The sequence below is a fragment of the Myzus persicae genome, unplaced genomic scaffold, assembly GCF_001856785.1.
Source record: "Myzus persicae strain clone G006 unplaced genomic scaffold, MPER_G0061.0, whole genome shotgun sequence".
Taxonomy (NCBI): Eukaryota; Metazoa; Arthropoda; class Insecta; order Hemiptera; family Aphididae; genus Myzus; species Myzus persicae.
The window spans coordinates 1,748,379-1,763,879 of NW_019104044.1; the positions used below are offsets into that span (position 1 = coordinate 1,748,379).

General features: G+C 28.8%; 3 protein-coding genes across 3 annotated transcripts; all 3 read right to left on the reverse strand.

Moving 5' to 3' along the window:
- Positions 1–474: 474 nt before the first annotated feature.
- Positions 475–2,637, reverse strand: LOC111037993 (uncharacterized protein K02A2.6-like). Its single transcript, XM_022320896.1, has 2 exons — positions 2,454–2,637; positions 475–2,369 (listed from the first exon to the last, which is right to left on the reverse strand). Exons 1-2 carry the CDS (start codon positions 2,635–2,637, stop codon positions 475–477), a joined length of 2,079 nt encoding a protein of 692 aa, XP_022176588.1.
- A 1,160-nt stretch (positions 2,638–3,797) lies between these two features.
- On the reverse strand, positions 3,798–5,360 carry LOC111037977. Its single transcript, XM_022320878.1, has one exon. It carries the CDS (start codon positions 4,549–4,551, stop codon positions 3,841–3,843), a length of 711 nt encoding a protein of 236 aa, XP_022176570.1. The 5' UTR covers positions 4,552–5,360; the 3' UTR covers positions 3,798–3,840.
- Positions 5,361–5,364: 4 nt separating this feature from the next.
- LOC111037979 lies at positions 5,365–12,267 on the reverse strand. Its single transcript, XM_022320879.1, has 6 exons — positions 12,186–12,267; positions 7,892–8,019; positions 7,259–7,401; positions 6,764–6,880; positions 6,627–6,692; positions 5,365–5,942 (listed from the first exon to the last, which is right to left on the reverse strand). Exons 2-6 carry the CDS (start codon positions 7,929–7,931, stop codon positions 5,754–5,756), a joined length of 555 nt encoding a protein of 184 aa, XP_022176571.1. The 5' UTR covers positions 7,932–8,019; positions 12,186–12,267; the 3' UTR covers positions 5,365–5,753.
- Positions 12,268–15,501: the final 3,234 nt, after the last annotated feature.

Genomic DNA, 15,501 nt, shown 5'->3' on the forward strand with positions numbered 1-15,501 from the left:
ATTAAGGTTCCGTCCTTTTATTATTATTATTGTTGTGTCTTGTACAACAACTTTGATTTAAAAAGATAAGAAACGCTACTTTTAATTACATTTCTTTATTTGAGAAAAACGTGCCATACATGAAATCATAAAATCACATTGTTTAATGGGTCTCAGGAAGACTCATACAATACAAGTGTGTATCTAAAACAGTGTTACCTTTTATGGTATCATTAATATTATATAACACTTCACCACTAAAAATAAAAATTGAATATAATATGAAAATTGAACATTTAATATTACAAATGAAAACTTATAATAACATAAAAATAATAGAAATAATATAAAAACATGTATATAATATAGTATATAAATATAACATGAACATGATAAACTAATACAGAATATTAAATAATAATATATAATTATGAGTGTTGGTAAATACCATTACAAAAAGACAAATGAGACAAAATACAATTAACCTAAAAAGGGTTATTGATAATATTTAGCTGGTTTCCTAATAGTTATCTTGGGTCTTTGTTGGTTATTAGTGGTATTTAAGGTTGTTTCAGAAATCGGACTTTTATAACTATTATTTGTTGAATCAGTGTTAGTATTAGAAATTTGTTCATGATTGGATTGTTTAATTTTTAACATTTGATCTATATGACGTTTCCAAATGTGATTTTCGTCTGTGGTGACTTGATAATTTCTAGTGCCTAATATTTTTGTTACTACAGCTGTTTTCCACTTGGAACTTGGAGATCTATAATCCCTTACTAACACTTTTTCATTTATATCAAAAACGACATCTCTCCTTCCGCTATTTTTAATTAGAGTAATTTGTTGACCTAGGACTATGTCGTCAATTTGTGGTTTAAGTAGATAAAAAATGAATCTTACTGACTTGCCTAATAGAATCTTAGTAGGAGTTTCCTTTGTGGTAGTATGAGGAGTGTTTCTGTATTGAAACAAAAATTTACTCAATTCAACATCTAAATCAGATTTAACAGGACTTTTTATAATTTTCTTAATAAAATGTTTAATTATTTTTACAGCGCTTTCAGCAGCACCATTACTTTGCGGATGGTAAGGGGCTCCAACTAAATGCATGATACCATACATTTTTAGGAAAGAATGGAAAACTTCATTAGAAAAACATTTAGCACCATCGGATGTAATTGATTTAGGTAAACCAAATCTAGAAAAAACTTCAGTTAAATGCTTAATGACTGTGGTAGTGTTAAGAGAATTTACTTTGAAACGTTCAATCCACTTGGATGTGGCATCAACTAAAACAAAAAAAGTTTGACCGAAAACTGGCCCTAGAAAATCAATATGAATTCTTGTCCAAGGTTTAGTTGGCCATACAAAAGGTTTTAGAATTACTTTTGGAGGAATTGCTCTATTTTCACAACATACTTCACAGCTACTAGTTAACTTTTCGATTTCACTATCAAGTAAAGGCCACCAAAAATAGGCTCTAGCCAAACTTTTCATTTTGGTTGTACCCTGATGTGATTCATGTAACTGATCTAATAATTTATTTCTAAACTTAGCAGGAATTATTACCCTGTAACCCCACATTAAAACGTTTTGTTCTATAGTTAACTCATTTTTTCTTTTATAATAGGGTATTATATTTGGATCTTTATTGGAATCATTTGACCAATTATCATTAGAAACATAATTAATGATTTTTGCCATGATAGGATCAGACCTAGTCGCTTTTTTAATTTTGAACCAGTCTAAAATCCAATTTGATTCATCATTTATATAATTTAAATAATTAGTGTTTGCTTCTATGTCTATTTGTTTACTTTGTATAGATAATCTAGATAAATAATCAGCTGGATTATTATTAGTGGAAACCCATTTAATATCGAATTTGTAAGCCATCAAAATATAAGCCCAACGCTGTAAGCGGTTTGCAGCAATAGTGGGAATGCCCTTTTTTGGATTTAAAATGTGTGCAATGGGCCTATTATCTGTTACTAAAGTAAAATGTTTTCCAAATAGATAATCATGAAATTTTTTAACAACAAAAATAATTGCTAACCCCTCTCTTTCTAACTGTGGATATTTTTGCTCAGCTTTTGTTAATAAGTGTGATGCAAATGCTATTGGTCTTTCTGTATTATCATTATAAACATGTGATAAAATGGCACCAACCGCAATACTAGATGCATCAACAGTTAACTTTAATGGTAATTCAGAATCAAAATTAGCTAAAACTCTGTTAGAAATTAGAAGTTTTTTTATTTGATTGAAAGCATTATTACATTTATTAGACCAAATAAAATCCTCTTCCTTTCTAGTCAATTTATAAAGTGGTTCTAAAAGTTCAGCTGAATTGGGTATATATTTGATATAATAAGTAACCATACCTAAAAAACTTTTCAACTAAGATAAAGAAATAGGTACACTAACATTTTTAATGGCTTCAATATGTTTTTCAGTGATATGTATACCGTTTTTATCCAAAAAATGACCCAAATATTCAATGGAATTTTTAAGAAATTTACACTTTTCAACTTTAACTTTTAAACCAGAATTTTGAAGTTTGTTTAACACAGCCTCTAATCTATTATTGTGTTCTAATCTAGTTTTACCAGAAATAGATATATCATCTTGAAAAACTGTGACAACATCCATGTCTCCAATAGTTTGTTCTTAGACTCGTTGAAATATGCTAGCAGCACAATTTATGCCAAATGGTAGCCTAGTGAAAGCGTACCATATGTAAATGTGTATTTATTACAACTAAATTTCTAGACTCTTCAGATAAAATTAACTGTGCATAAGCATCTTTGAGATCAATTTTGCTAAAATAAACACCATTGGTATGTTTTGTGAATAAACAATCAATTTTAGGTAAAGGGTATTGGGTTCCTACTTCCTTGTAAGACAGGGTTCAAGGTTACACTAAAATCCCCACATAATCTGACTGTATTATCTGGTTTAAGAACTGGAACAACAGGGGTTGCCCATTTGGAATGTTCAACTGGAATTAAAACACCATTCTTAACCAATCTATTTATTTCAATTTCAACTTTGTTTTTTAACGCAAAGGGTACAAATCTGGGTTTAAAAAACTTTGGTGTACAATTTTGGTCTACAAAGAGAGTAATTTTATACTTTGAGAAAATACCTAAACTTTTTACAAAGACCTTGGAGTATTTTTGACATAATGATTTTATATCTTTTGGTTCATCGTTATTATATAACAAATTTACATAATTAACATCTTGAGTTATAGACAGATTTAGTTTTTTAAAATCATTCCTACCAATAAGTGGAGGTCCTCCATTTTTAATAACATACAAAGTAATTTGGCCTTTATTGGAATTACATTCAAATTTTAAATTGAGTTTGCCTAAAGGTTTAAAATGCTTGCCAATATAATCTTTTAAAATAATATCATTTTCATTTAATTTAATGTGATTAAAGTTTTTAAAATAACAACTTTCACTTATAAGAGAATGCAAACTGCCAGTATCAATTTGAAATTTAACATTTATGTCATTTAGTTGTAAATTTAGTTCTAAAGGCTTTATTGCTTCATTACTTGATTCAGAAATTAATTTGAAGTTGTCTGATACACCCAAAAAAATGTCATCGTCATCAGAACTATTACTTTTTTTTTTTATATAATGAGTATTGTAAGTTTTATTTTTTTGGTTAAATTTATTTTTATTTTTATTTTTACACATGGGAGCTAAATGTCCCACTAAATGACATATATTACACAAATAACCTTTGTACTTACAATTGTTTGATTTATGGTTTTGACGACCGCATACCTACTTGACATTTTTGTTTGTGGGTTTCGCCCGAGGTTTCGCCAGCTTGATCCTTCTATGAGTTCTTTGAATACTGTTTATTGGTTATCTTCTTAGTGGATTTCTTGAGGGTAACTTTATTTCCTTTTACAAAATTTACTTCATTTGGTTCTTGATTATTTTTCGCAGCATTTTTACTGGCCATTTCCTTAGCAAGAGCGATGTCCATCATTTTATTCATAGTGATAATTTTGTTTGTGGCATCTTCTTCGAATAATCGTTCTTTAAATTGTTTATCAAGACCAAGAGTGAAAATGTCTATTAAAACAATATTTAGTTCAGTACCAAAACCAAATGGTATGGATAAGGTGCGTACTCGAGCAGCCCATTCTGCAACCGTTTCCATAGGATTTTTCTCCGCTCTGTAGAATTCATATCTGGCAGAAAAATACGATTTTACCGGCGTGAAATGTGCATCTAATAATTTGATTAGATAATTGAATGATTTTGCTTCAATGTCCAAAGGCACACATAAACTTGAGAGTAAGGACAACGTTTCGTCACTCAGCGCAGTTATTAAAATGGCTTTCATTTTGAGGTCACTTGAAACATCACCAGCAATAAAACTATTTGTTAACTTTAATTTAAAAGTTTTCCATTCGCCGGAACGGTGATCAAATGACATGTGGTTAAGTCCAACATATGCCGTCATATTATTACCCGCGTTGTTACCAAACGCAGTGTTTGACACACTTGTTTCCGAATCTGCGGATTTGTTTTTCACCATCTTCGTCGCCAAATTTGTTGTGTCTTGTACAACAACTTTGATTTAAAAAGATAAAAAACGCTACTTTTAATTACATTTCTTTATTTGAGAAAAACGTGCCATACATGAAATCATAAAATCACATTGTTTAATGGGTATCAGGAAGACTCATACAATACAAGTGTGTATCTAAAACAGTGTTACCTTTTGTGGTATCATTAATATATAACAATTATCAAACTACATTTGTTTTATATAGTAGATGGACGCCTACTCCCCGTGTTGTAATATTTGTACCATAATTATCATTTGTTCATGTTTGTGATGTGCTGTTATATACTCAATACAGTCCACTGATGTTTGAACTGACAAAAAAGGGGTACTGGATAAAAAGGGGGCGCCCAATACACCTACTGGGTTAGTTCCGGAAGGAAAAGGTAAGATTTCCAATTTTTAAATGACCTGAATCAGTTGCTTATAAATTATGACTGTATAGACATTTTTGCACTCACAGGTGTTTCTATACTGTTTTAAAACCCGATAGTTGTAAAAAAAAAAAGTATAATGATACATCATTTACTCACATCAGTTATATTTTCGTATCATTATCAATTCTGTCTATCCATCTCTTCTTAATTCGACCATAATCTCTCCCTCTATCCTTCTACGTTAAATTCCATAGCCTCTCTTGCTAGCTCCATGTCACTTCTTTTCATAACATGACCAAAAACCATCCCAACCTATTCTCCCTAATTTTGTCTAGAAGCAATACAATTTAATAAATTGTTTATACAAAAAAATATATATTTTTCGATTTGAAAATTTAATTATATGTAATTATCAATTACATCATGGAAGTACAATAATTATTACTGACTAACTAAATTAACAATAAGATGGAAACAAATATTAAATTTCACATAAGTGTAGAGGTACACACATACAAATTGAACATGTTGTGTCAAGCACTCGTGTGCCATTAAATTTATTAAAAAAAAAATGTTAATTTATAGTTCAATGTAATTTATAATAGCTAAATATAAATACTTATTACAGCTGTTTATTAGAACAAGATTAAAATTGAAATTTTTGCTGCCCAACAAAATACATCATACCACTCTGTGTCTTTGACAAAAAAAAAGGTTGTGAATTTTTGTATGCCTGAATTGATTTGAAATTGGGTATAAATTGTATATTTATTTAACAGTTAATGAAAAAGCTGGTTATTTATATAAATATTGGTCTGATTGAATATCAAATTTCGTACACGGTGTTTGTGAACCCTTGCGGAGGCCTGCAACTATGTTTTGAAATCCCATAAACGCTGAACTACAACTACAGTCGTTGTTAATGTCATCAAGATCGAGATACCGGACAACTACTCCACTGTCTTGATTAAGTGCAAACGTTCCCTATAAAACCATAAAAAAATATGATTAAATAAATTTAATAATAATAACTATTTAAATCAGACAAATTAATTTCTAGAATACGGCTAGAATTAGTTCTTTAATCACATTATACGTATGTACATAATATTGTGTTGCTAAAGTTTACAATCGATGGCCAGTTACAGTATGAAATTTATATTTTAAATGCCAATCATCTGCTTCATCATAATAGCTTTTAGGACAACATATATTTTATATGGATTCATTGCACATTATCTACACAAAAAGTGGAATTTTGGCTTTACTAAACTATATCTGTAAAATATTTATACTCTTAATATATTAAACGGTAACTAAATTGGTAGAGCTACAAAAATATTTTTTTAATTTGTTTAGTGGATTTTAATTTCTAAATTAAAAACTGAAATCATGCTAATACAGAATTTTTAAAAACCTATTAAATATATTATCAAAAATAAATAAAAGATTTTCATTTTATACAAGTTTAAAAATCTAGAAAATATATTTATTTTCGATATAAGTACTTAGAGACTGCCAGTCTGCTTGTACAAAGTATGATACAAATATAGTAATCATAATATAAAATAACGATCATTTGGCGATCATATATACATATGTATGAAATTTCAATTGGTTTAAATTATTTTGAAAACTAATATTTTAGTCCAACATTTATGATTTTACCTTGTCAAAAAAATTTATTGTATTTTGTACACACGAATTTGAAATATTCAATTTTCCTTGACACACCTAAAACATATTAAATGTACCTAATGAAAGAATCAAATGTGTTTTCTTAAAAATATTGAAATCTACGATACTTTTGCATATGTATTCACCGTATTTGGAGAACTTGCGTCTACTGGAGCTAATTCAATCTCATAGGTGATTTTTGTAAGACATATTTTTGTTGACTTTAGATATTCTGCTACTTCTTCCTAAAAATTATCAATTAAGATGGTGTCATTACAATTTTTAATTGACATTATTAGATAGTTATATATTCTTGGTTTATGCCAAATCATTCATTGATTAATATATTCTCACAAGGTATCTATAACTTTTTTATCAACTTACACCTTTATTTCTTTTCCTGCTTTTCATATTATTTCTTATTATATTGTTTACTATATTATTACTCGCCACTTATTTAACGCCGACCACCCCTGGACTATAGGATACAACTTACCTTTTTGAAGGAATTAGAGAACAATTTTGCTTATAACCTCCTCCCCACCCAAATATCCCATAGGCAATCGTCCCCTCAAAGATTTAAAGAAATTTCAATATTAACAAAATACTTTAAATATTGTTACCATTCCCAACATATGATTATCGTTAGGTTCAGCTTTCGTAATTTGACTACAGCCGTTATAAAGTTTGGGATTACATGGATTCATAAAACTCGTCTGTATTTCATAGAAGTCTACTAAATCGTTCATTTCTTCAAAATTATACACTAAAAAAAAAAAAAGAATTAAATTTAAGTTATAATATAATTTTTAAATAAAAAAATTAAATTCTTTATTTTAAAATTGAAATAACTTTACGACTACGATATTATAACTAATTCGATGTTTGCCTAAATATAAAATAACTATAATGATCTGAAACAATGAACAATGGGTAATTTTTGAAATTATATCGGTATGTTTATTACCAAGAGGCTAATTAAAATATAAACGAAAAAAATCTCCAATATTTTCTAGTATTGTATCTTAATGATTTCAATTGGCGAAATGAAAGAGTGTCAATCAAAAACGTACATACAATTTTCCAAAATAATTGTGTAATTTATTAATTGATGAAAAACGGAAAGATAGGACGTCTCCCAAGCGCCTACATTTATAGCATTCACACAACATATAAATTAACAAAATTAAATGATCAAGCAAAACATTTTATAAAATCTATACATTAGTATACAAAATATAATACATATCACGTACCGTATGGATTCTGTATATACGACTGCAGCGTTTGTACCATAACACCGATTATGAAGTCAGGACTGCATTTTAATTGTCTTATATATGGTATAATGAATTTTCCCACATTTGTGTTTGAATAGTTCGTCCTTAGCATGCAAAAACGAGAAGAATCGAAAGGTTAAAAGTTAAAAATAGCTGGTACTTTTTAAAAATGGAAAAAAAAAAATAAAAAAATAATTGTTTTGAGTATTTTTATGTAATACCAGTTTTATCCTTTATCGATTACATTTTTTTTTCGTAATTCATAATTGTTCGAACGCGGCTGATTTTCCCGCCGAATCAGCACATCGCCCAAAGGCTTTACAAGTCTCCGCGATCGGTGTGGAGTGTCCGCGACAGGTCATCCCCCCTCTACACATCCGTGGCCGACGATGTCCACTCCAACCTTCGTCCGTCCGCTTGCGAAGTTTTTGTCTTTTGCCAACGGCTGAACCTGGCGGGTCCAGTTCGCTCGCCTGTTCGCCACATTTGTTTTTTCTTTTGTCAACCGCGTGGTCAACCGACCTTATTTCTGGTCGTTCGCATAACTGTCCATTTTCTTTTACGTGGTGTACGCGACAATCGTCGCAAGTCCCGAGACAGTCAGGGCTTGACGTGTGCGTCCCATCCGTCATTTAGTATCGAATATCGATGATCCATTTATTGTGACACTGCCATCATACTTTCTCCATACGTGCCACCACGGGCGCCTTACCAGTCCATACTACAGCGTGGCTTTGCCGAGTTGCAGACAGCAGTACAGGTCATACTTTTTGTTCTCATTTATTGTTATTAATTATTGTATATATTTTATATTGTATGTATTCAGACAAATAAGTTGTGATTTAATTATTAAGAGTAATACGGGCCCGCACATTATTATTTATTATCATTTGTCATTGTTATATACGCCGTGTTGTGATTAATATATTATGTCTGGCGCACGGCGTCTGTTTATTGTATCATAATTTGTATTTTGTATTATTGATATTTTCACACCGTGAGGTACCTGTATATTCCAACACTCCGCAAGTCGTGGCCGACAACCGCCGCCCTTGTAGGAGCGGTCGCGGCGCAACAATAATGGAAAAAGTAGTTATTATTGTTATTTAGGTGTAGGTTATTCAAAAAATATTAACGGTACAGTCATATACTCATTTAGATGAATTATTCTACTTTTATTCATATTATCATTTAATATAAATAGGCACACAGTGAAATTTTCAAAATTCCGAGAGTTGTTTAGCTATTCATAAACATCTGACATTTTAGAATTTTAGATTCCGTGTAGACCAATGAATATATTTATTTTACAATGAAGTGTATTTTTTTTGTTCTTCAACCCATCAAGAGTATCTATTTGGTATTTTTCAGAAGTAAAAGTGTACAATAAAAATGAATAATCAGGAAAAACTAAGAAAATCGGGTTTTTGTTGTTATTCAAAAACAAATAACCTTAGTGATATCAAATTGTAAAAAATATTCAGAAGAGAGGATATAACTTTCAAAATATTTGTGTGATATTTAAAAATATTTGAAAATATCTTAGATGAAGAGGTTAAATGGAATGTTTCGTATGCAATATTATTTCTCTTAATTTGAATTTAATACATCTACAGTGACCTACTCACTGAGAGGTAAACTCTAAATCTGCTATATAATAATATGAAAAAGTATTTTTAAATAATTTATCAGGTTTTTGGACAATTTTGTCGTAGGCAGTTTTATTTTATAGTCACCATAACAAAATATAAGCCCTAAAGCAAAACTACTTTACTTTTAATGATATTAATACTAATTAACATTTTTAAAAAGGGAAAAGGTATGTTATAAGGCATAAGTTATAACATTTTCGGTATGTATGATAGTTTTTTATGGGCACAAGTTAAATACATACGTATTGTAGCGTAAGCTCATCTATTATGTATCCCGCAACATTGTTTTTTATTGCAAAATCACATAAATATGCTGTCTCGTTAACATTGCCGTCAGAACCCAATATTTCACCCCACTCCGAGAACCCTCGATATCGCGAAATAACGATTAGCACAGGTTTATTTAATTCAACCATTGATTTAAGAGACTCTGAAACATATTTATTATATCTGTTGGTATACTAAATTCTGTATGGTCACAAACTATATAAACTAATAATCAACCAAATTATTTGTTTGATTTATTTAAATTATTAAAAATACATTATTGATCAATATGACTATATTACTGACAAAATGACCAAACTTTTGACAGTTAAGTACCATTTTATTTTTTAAATAATACATAAATTCATAATTATACATTTATACACATAGGTATTGGATTCTCCATGTCCATCATTTTAGATAAGGTCTAGTGAGATTGTCATTACCTAATAATAATAATATAATTCCAAGCAAATAGTATTTGTGTAGGTTAATATTTAGTAAAAATGAATTTACCTTCATCTACATTTGGAACAGAAAATTTGTTAAGCTCAAATCGAGAGTAAATAAGTACTTCACATTCACCCGGTATTTTGTCTAATTCTAGATCAACTAATTCTGCATTAGTTGCCTTCAAGTTTCCCAACAAAGTGCACATGATTGATTTAGAATTAAATGAACTTCCTGTAATACCCGAAACCGCACAACAATTATTATTGTATTTAGATGTAAAATATTGATGACAAATTTATAATTTTGACATTACTATGTAGTACATATTGTAATTTACATGAAATTGAAATAGCATCAATTTTTATTTTAATATTAGTTTGTTTTAACATAACAACATTACATTTATTATTGATAAAATGTAACAAAGGTCATATGAAAATATAATATACGTATACCCCCTCAAAGTTGCATCTAAGTTTTAGATAGGTTTGATTTTATTTCGTTACATATTTCATACCACCTCCCAGATAAAATTTAATTTAATTTAATGTTTTCGTGAAATTAACTTGTCTAGTAAACATAAGATTAATAATGAACTAATACAATATGTATTGTAGCTTCACCTCGATATAACTTATAGAACCAATTTTTTCTCGACGTATATTTGTAAAATGTACCTCAAATATTTAAAGTTACATATTGACAACGAAATCTTTAAAACGATTGTGATTTATGAATCATTTAAATATTATAACTCTGAACACAATTTCACCATACATAATTAATCCAAAAAAAATGTTTATAGGTAAGTACTAGATGAAAAAAAACTATTTTGAAGACGTGGTGCTATACATTGCTCTGATGGAACCTGGAAGCCGGAAGGGTGGCCATTGAATTGGCTCCCGATATTAGGTTTGGTACCTAGTCAAGACTTGAATTGACTCCCAAGACAGACAATATTGAATTGGCTCCCAATATAATTTTCAACAAGTGGTTCCCAAAATATAAAAGTTCAAAATGTACGCGAAATAAATTTAAATAAATTCAGTTATACATTAAAATAATTTAAAATACAAATATTTCATCAAAAATATTCACTGACCTGCACTGTTTTAATATTATTTAGTAGGGTCAAATTCTTTTTGCAAGAATTTTTATATATTCAAATCTGGATACTATACTTTTGTCATATTTATGAATTTGACTGTCTATAAATTGTATTTTTTCTTGTATATTTTTTTTGTGTGGTCTTTCTACATTGGAGCTTCTTAAAATAATTTCAGTATCCACTTGAATACCATACAATACATCCATGAAATTGAAAATATTTGGATGCGTAGAATAAAATTGGAAATTCAATTTTGAATGAAAAGATTCACATGAATTAGTGGTACGACTAACACTACTGCTTTTTCTGCCCAAATTAGAGGTGGAAATAAAGAATTATTGTCAATATAATTTTCAACTAAATAGTCCATAAATTTGGGTGTATAAATACGTTATCGGATTAACGAATTGATAATTACAAGACTAACCGGTACTGTGTAGCTAAAAATATTACAGTCGCGTACTTTTTCAACTTTTATATTTTTAACGTATAGACGTACCTATAGTTGAATTTATTTTCAAACAATTTTGTTAACCAATTTATTTATAAAATAAATGTGTAGGGAGCCAACTCAATGCATAAATCATGGGAGCCAATTAAATACGTAAAAATGACGATTACCTGAATTAGGGAGCCAATTCAATAGCACCGCTTGGGAGAGCTAATTATAATAATAGCTCTAATCAATATTAATTACGTTTCTTGCTGTACTATAATGTTAAAAATTGTTATTTTGTATTATGCTACCTGGGAAGTGGGAAGTAGTCAACGAAAATTACAAATCACATACCTGTCGTATGAGTTGTACCGTTTGTACTGTTTGTAGCCGTCGACCCGCCGAGGAGACAAAAAAATACCAAAAAGAAAATCATTGTTTTACCTATTGGCTGTTGTTGCAGATAAATATATATTAGTAATTAAATTCAAAACTTAAAAATTACCAACATAATCATAAGGTGATATTAAAAAACTAAATTTGTGAGTATTATTTTTGTATAGGCACACAGTCAATTATATTACATATGGTAGGAATCATAAAAAATCAAACAATTTAAATAACGTTCTCGTATTTCATGTTTATATTTTTATGTCTGTTCTAATTGTAAAATAAATATTTGTTGTAATATTTAACTGTTCAAGTATCTTGGTATATAAAAACGTCGTAGACACTGTCAAAATTGCATGCCGTTATTACCGAATTAAAACAATTTCAAACAAATAAAAATATAATAGTTATAAATTGTTTATCAAAACACATTTTAGAGTATATAGGATACATTATTTGCTTAGTTTTTTTCATTTTAATGGACGTAATATTTGTACAAAACAAAATATATCAAATATATTATGAACATAGTAATCATAACATTTGTATGGATTTACTACAACATTATTTTACATTTCAGAGGAGCGATAAATATATTTAACAATGATATGTGTTTTTATTTGTGTTTGTTTTATTTTTTGTGTTTTTTTTTTTTTTTGTTAAGTGAATCTAGTTGATCTACTCAGGCCGGTCAAAATTTAAAATTTCTAGTAGTTTTCAAAAGCCCCAAGAAAAACAAAGCTACAATTAAAGAAAAAAGGGAACTTTTAAGCATAATTGGTTTTTAAAAATTACTGTAGGTGGATGAATGTTTCTGTACACTATCAAATTTTCAAAATATTTTGACTCCCGTCGAGGTTAACAAATATGATAATATGCAAATATTATTAATTCAACCTACCACTTGTAACCTACTGTACAGCAGTAGTATTTTTGAGAATTGTTTGTTCATATTTTTTTTTGTTTACTTTTTAATACTATTTTATTTAACATGATTTTTCATAATTTAATTTATGATTTCATAATAAATAAGTTAGCTTTAAAAATGTGTATTAACTATTTCTACGTAGGTGGCAAGTGACAGGCTGCATATGTGTTTGGCTAATCTAAAAATTTTGACATTAATAATTAACAACAATAGCAGTGTAAAATATTACTGGAGTCAAAAATGTATATAAATATATATATTATTTTATATTATATTATTTACTATCAAATATCAGTTAAATCTAAATATTTTGACATCAAGTTAATCATTAACTTAATTCAGAATAAGGTTACAAACTAGTAGTATAAAATAATAAATATCTACATTAATTGTTTTATATTTATCTCCGTACAGAAATAAAATTCATAAAAAATAATAAGGCTAGCATTGATGAAATAAACATTTATATTATATATTTATTAATCAATTCTACTAATAGTGACTAGTCCGTACTCTGCCGTTCTAAGCCATAGGGTCCATGCGTGGGTATTATTGGATGGTACACTTAGACATATCAAAAAAAGTGTACATCGTTCCTTGATGAATATAATAACATTATATTTTTTTCTCTCGTTTATTCAATTCTGTTTGATATTTTTACCTGCAGCAGTGCCGCAGTAATAACACATGGAATAGCTGTTGTACCTACTACCTACCAACTCTGTTGAAAAGTTAAAATGAACGAAACGTTGATAAACATTTTCTTTAATAATACGCCTATATGGTTTTCATATTCTTTTGTCTTTTATAGAGTGAATACATTTTAAATTAATTTTGTTAGACTTTTATCCAGTGTCGCAGAAATCTTAGTTTGTAAAGCTGTCAGTCACCCATATCATATATTATATAGCCTTACATATAAAATTATTGGGGGAATCTTCTTTGAGTCTTTGAAAACCCCTTTTTATCAGCGGTAGGTTAGTTAGTCGTCATACATATAATCTTTAAAATATAATCCCAAAATATTCTGTTTGGACAATTAGTCATTGCCCATCCAACTATAAATTATAATACAACAGTAATACATCTACTAACAGACATTTCGATCTCAAATAAAATACCATCGCCTCTCAACTCTCAACCTATAATCCACTTGTTTAAAAATCTCAGTCTCCAGTCTCCCCTAAAATCCCGATAATACTCCAAATAGACCCCTTATCGGTACGTAAATTGTGTTTTGAATTTTGGTCTTCTATATTTATAATTAAATGAACAATTTACCAAGTATGTACATTATTGCGTAATTTTAAAAAAAAAATGTACCTACATTTAGGAAAGAAAAAATCAATCTGTATGAGTGTCTCTTTTCAAAGTGTTTCCTTCGTTCCCTTTGGTTTTTGGTATAGATTGTATATTATTTTATTTCACAGTTGTATTCGTATTTCAAAGTCTTAGGAATTTATTTAACTTGGACATATTTAAATGTTTGTATTTTTTATTAATTTTTTTTAACCCATAATCAATTACAATTTTGTAAACATAATTATCTGCTTATACCCTAATATACTACACCGTAAGTACCTAACATACACCATACAATATACTTATATACCGGGCGTCACCGTTTTCTTCCAAAACATACCCTTCGCTTTTTCGGCCAAAACTTACTCAAATGTCCTACATACATCATCACTAGTAGTATAATATAATAGTATAGTACATAGAGTAATGCCAAAATGTTGTTCAGAATCACATTGTTGAATGCAATCATATTTAATTATGCATAAAAAATAATAATATTGTTATAATTGTACATTTTAAAGAAAACTGTACTGGCCAAAATGTGACACTCGATGGAAAGGTGGCCGCTCAATATACCTGTTATATTAGTTCCGGAAATGGTAAGATTTAAAATTTTAAAACTACCTGAATTATTAGATGCTTATAAATTACCTATAATTGTATAGACATTTTTGCACTCATAGGTGTTTTTTTACTGTTTTAAAACCAGATAGTAGTAGAAAATGTATTAATTCATATTTTTCATTCTTTAAATATAATTGGCTTGAACTTAATACATTTACCTACAGTTTACTAAATTTGGAATACAACACATCAGGTGACTATGAAAATAAATATAGGGAGCATTAAGCGCCAAAAAAAAAGTAAAGGAGGTAAAGAAGAACCGTCCAAGGAGTTTATCGGATGGAAATGACTGTATGCAAGAAAAAAATCATTGCATTAGATTGACATTTAAAATAAAAAAATAAAAAGTAGGCAAAGTTTTTAATTTGTATAAAATAAATTTTAAAAAATATTATAAATATGTATTGTATCAAAAGGCAAATATGC

What these genes read in the sequence shown, in the direction of transcription:
- LOC111037977 (XM_022320878.1), bottom strand. Translation starts at nt 4,551, where the DNA reads ATGGTGAAAAACAAATCCGCAGATTCGGAAACAAGTGTGTCAAACACT.
- LOC111037979 (XM_022320879.1), bottom strand. Translation starts at nt 7,931, where the DNA reads ATGGTACAAACGCTGCAGTCGTATATACAGAATCCATACG. An exon ending in CGGTGAATACATATGCAAAA is followed by an intron (nt 6,693 to 6,763) that starts GTATCGTAGATT and finishes AATATGTTTTAG; the next exon opens with GTGTGTCAAGGAAAATTGAA. An exon ending in CAATAAATTTTTTTGACAAG is followed by an intron (nt 5,943 to 6,626) that starts GTAAAATCATAA and finishes ATGGTTTTATAG; the next exon opens with GGAACGTTTGCACTTAATCA.
- LOC111037993 (XM_022320896.1), bottom strand. Translation starts at nt 2,637, where the DNA reads ATGGATGTTGTCACAGTTTTTCAAGATGATATATCTATTTCTGGTAAA. An exon ending in TCATTTTTTGGATAAAAACG is followed by an intron (nt 2,370 to 2,453) that starts GTATACATATCA and finishes AAAGTTTTTTAG; the next exon opens with GTATGGTTACTTATTATATC.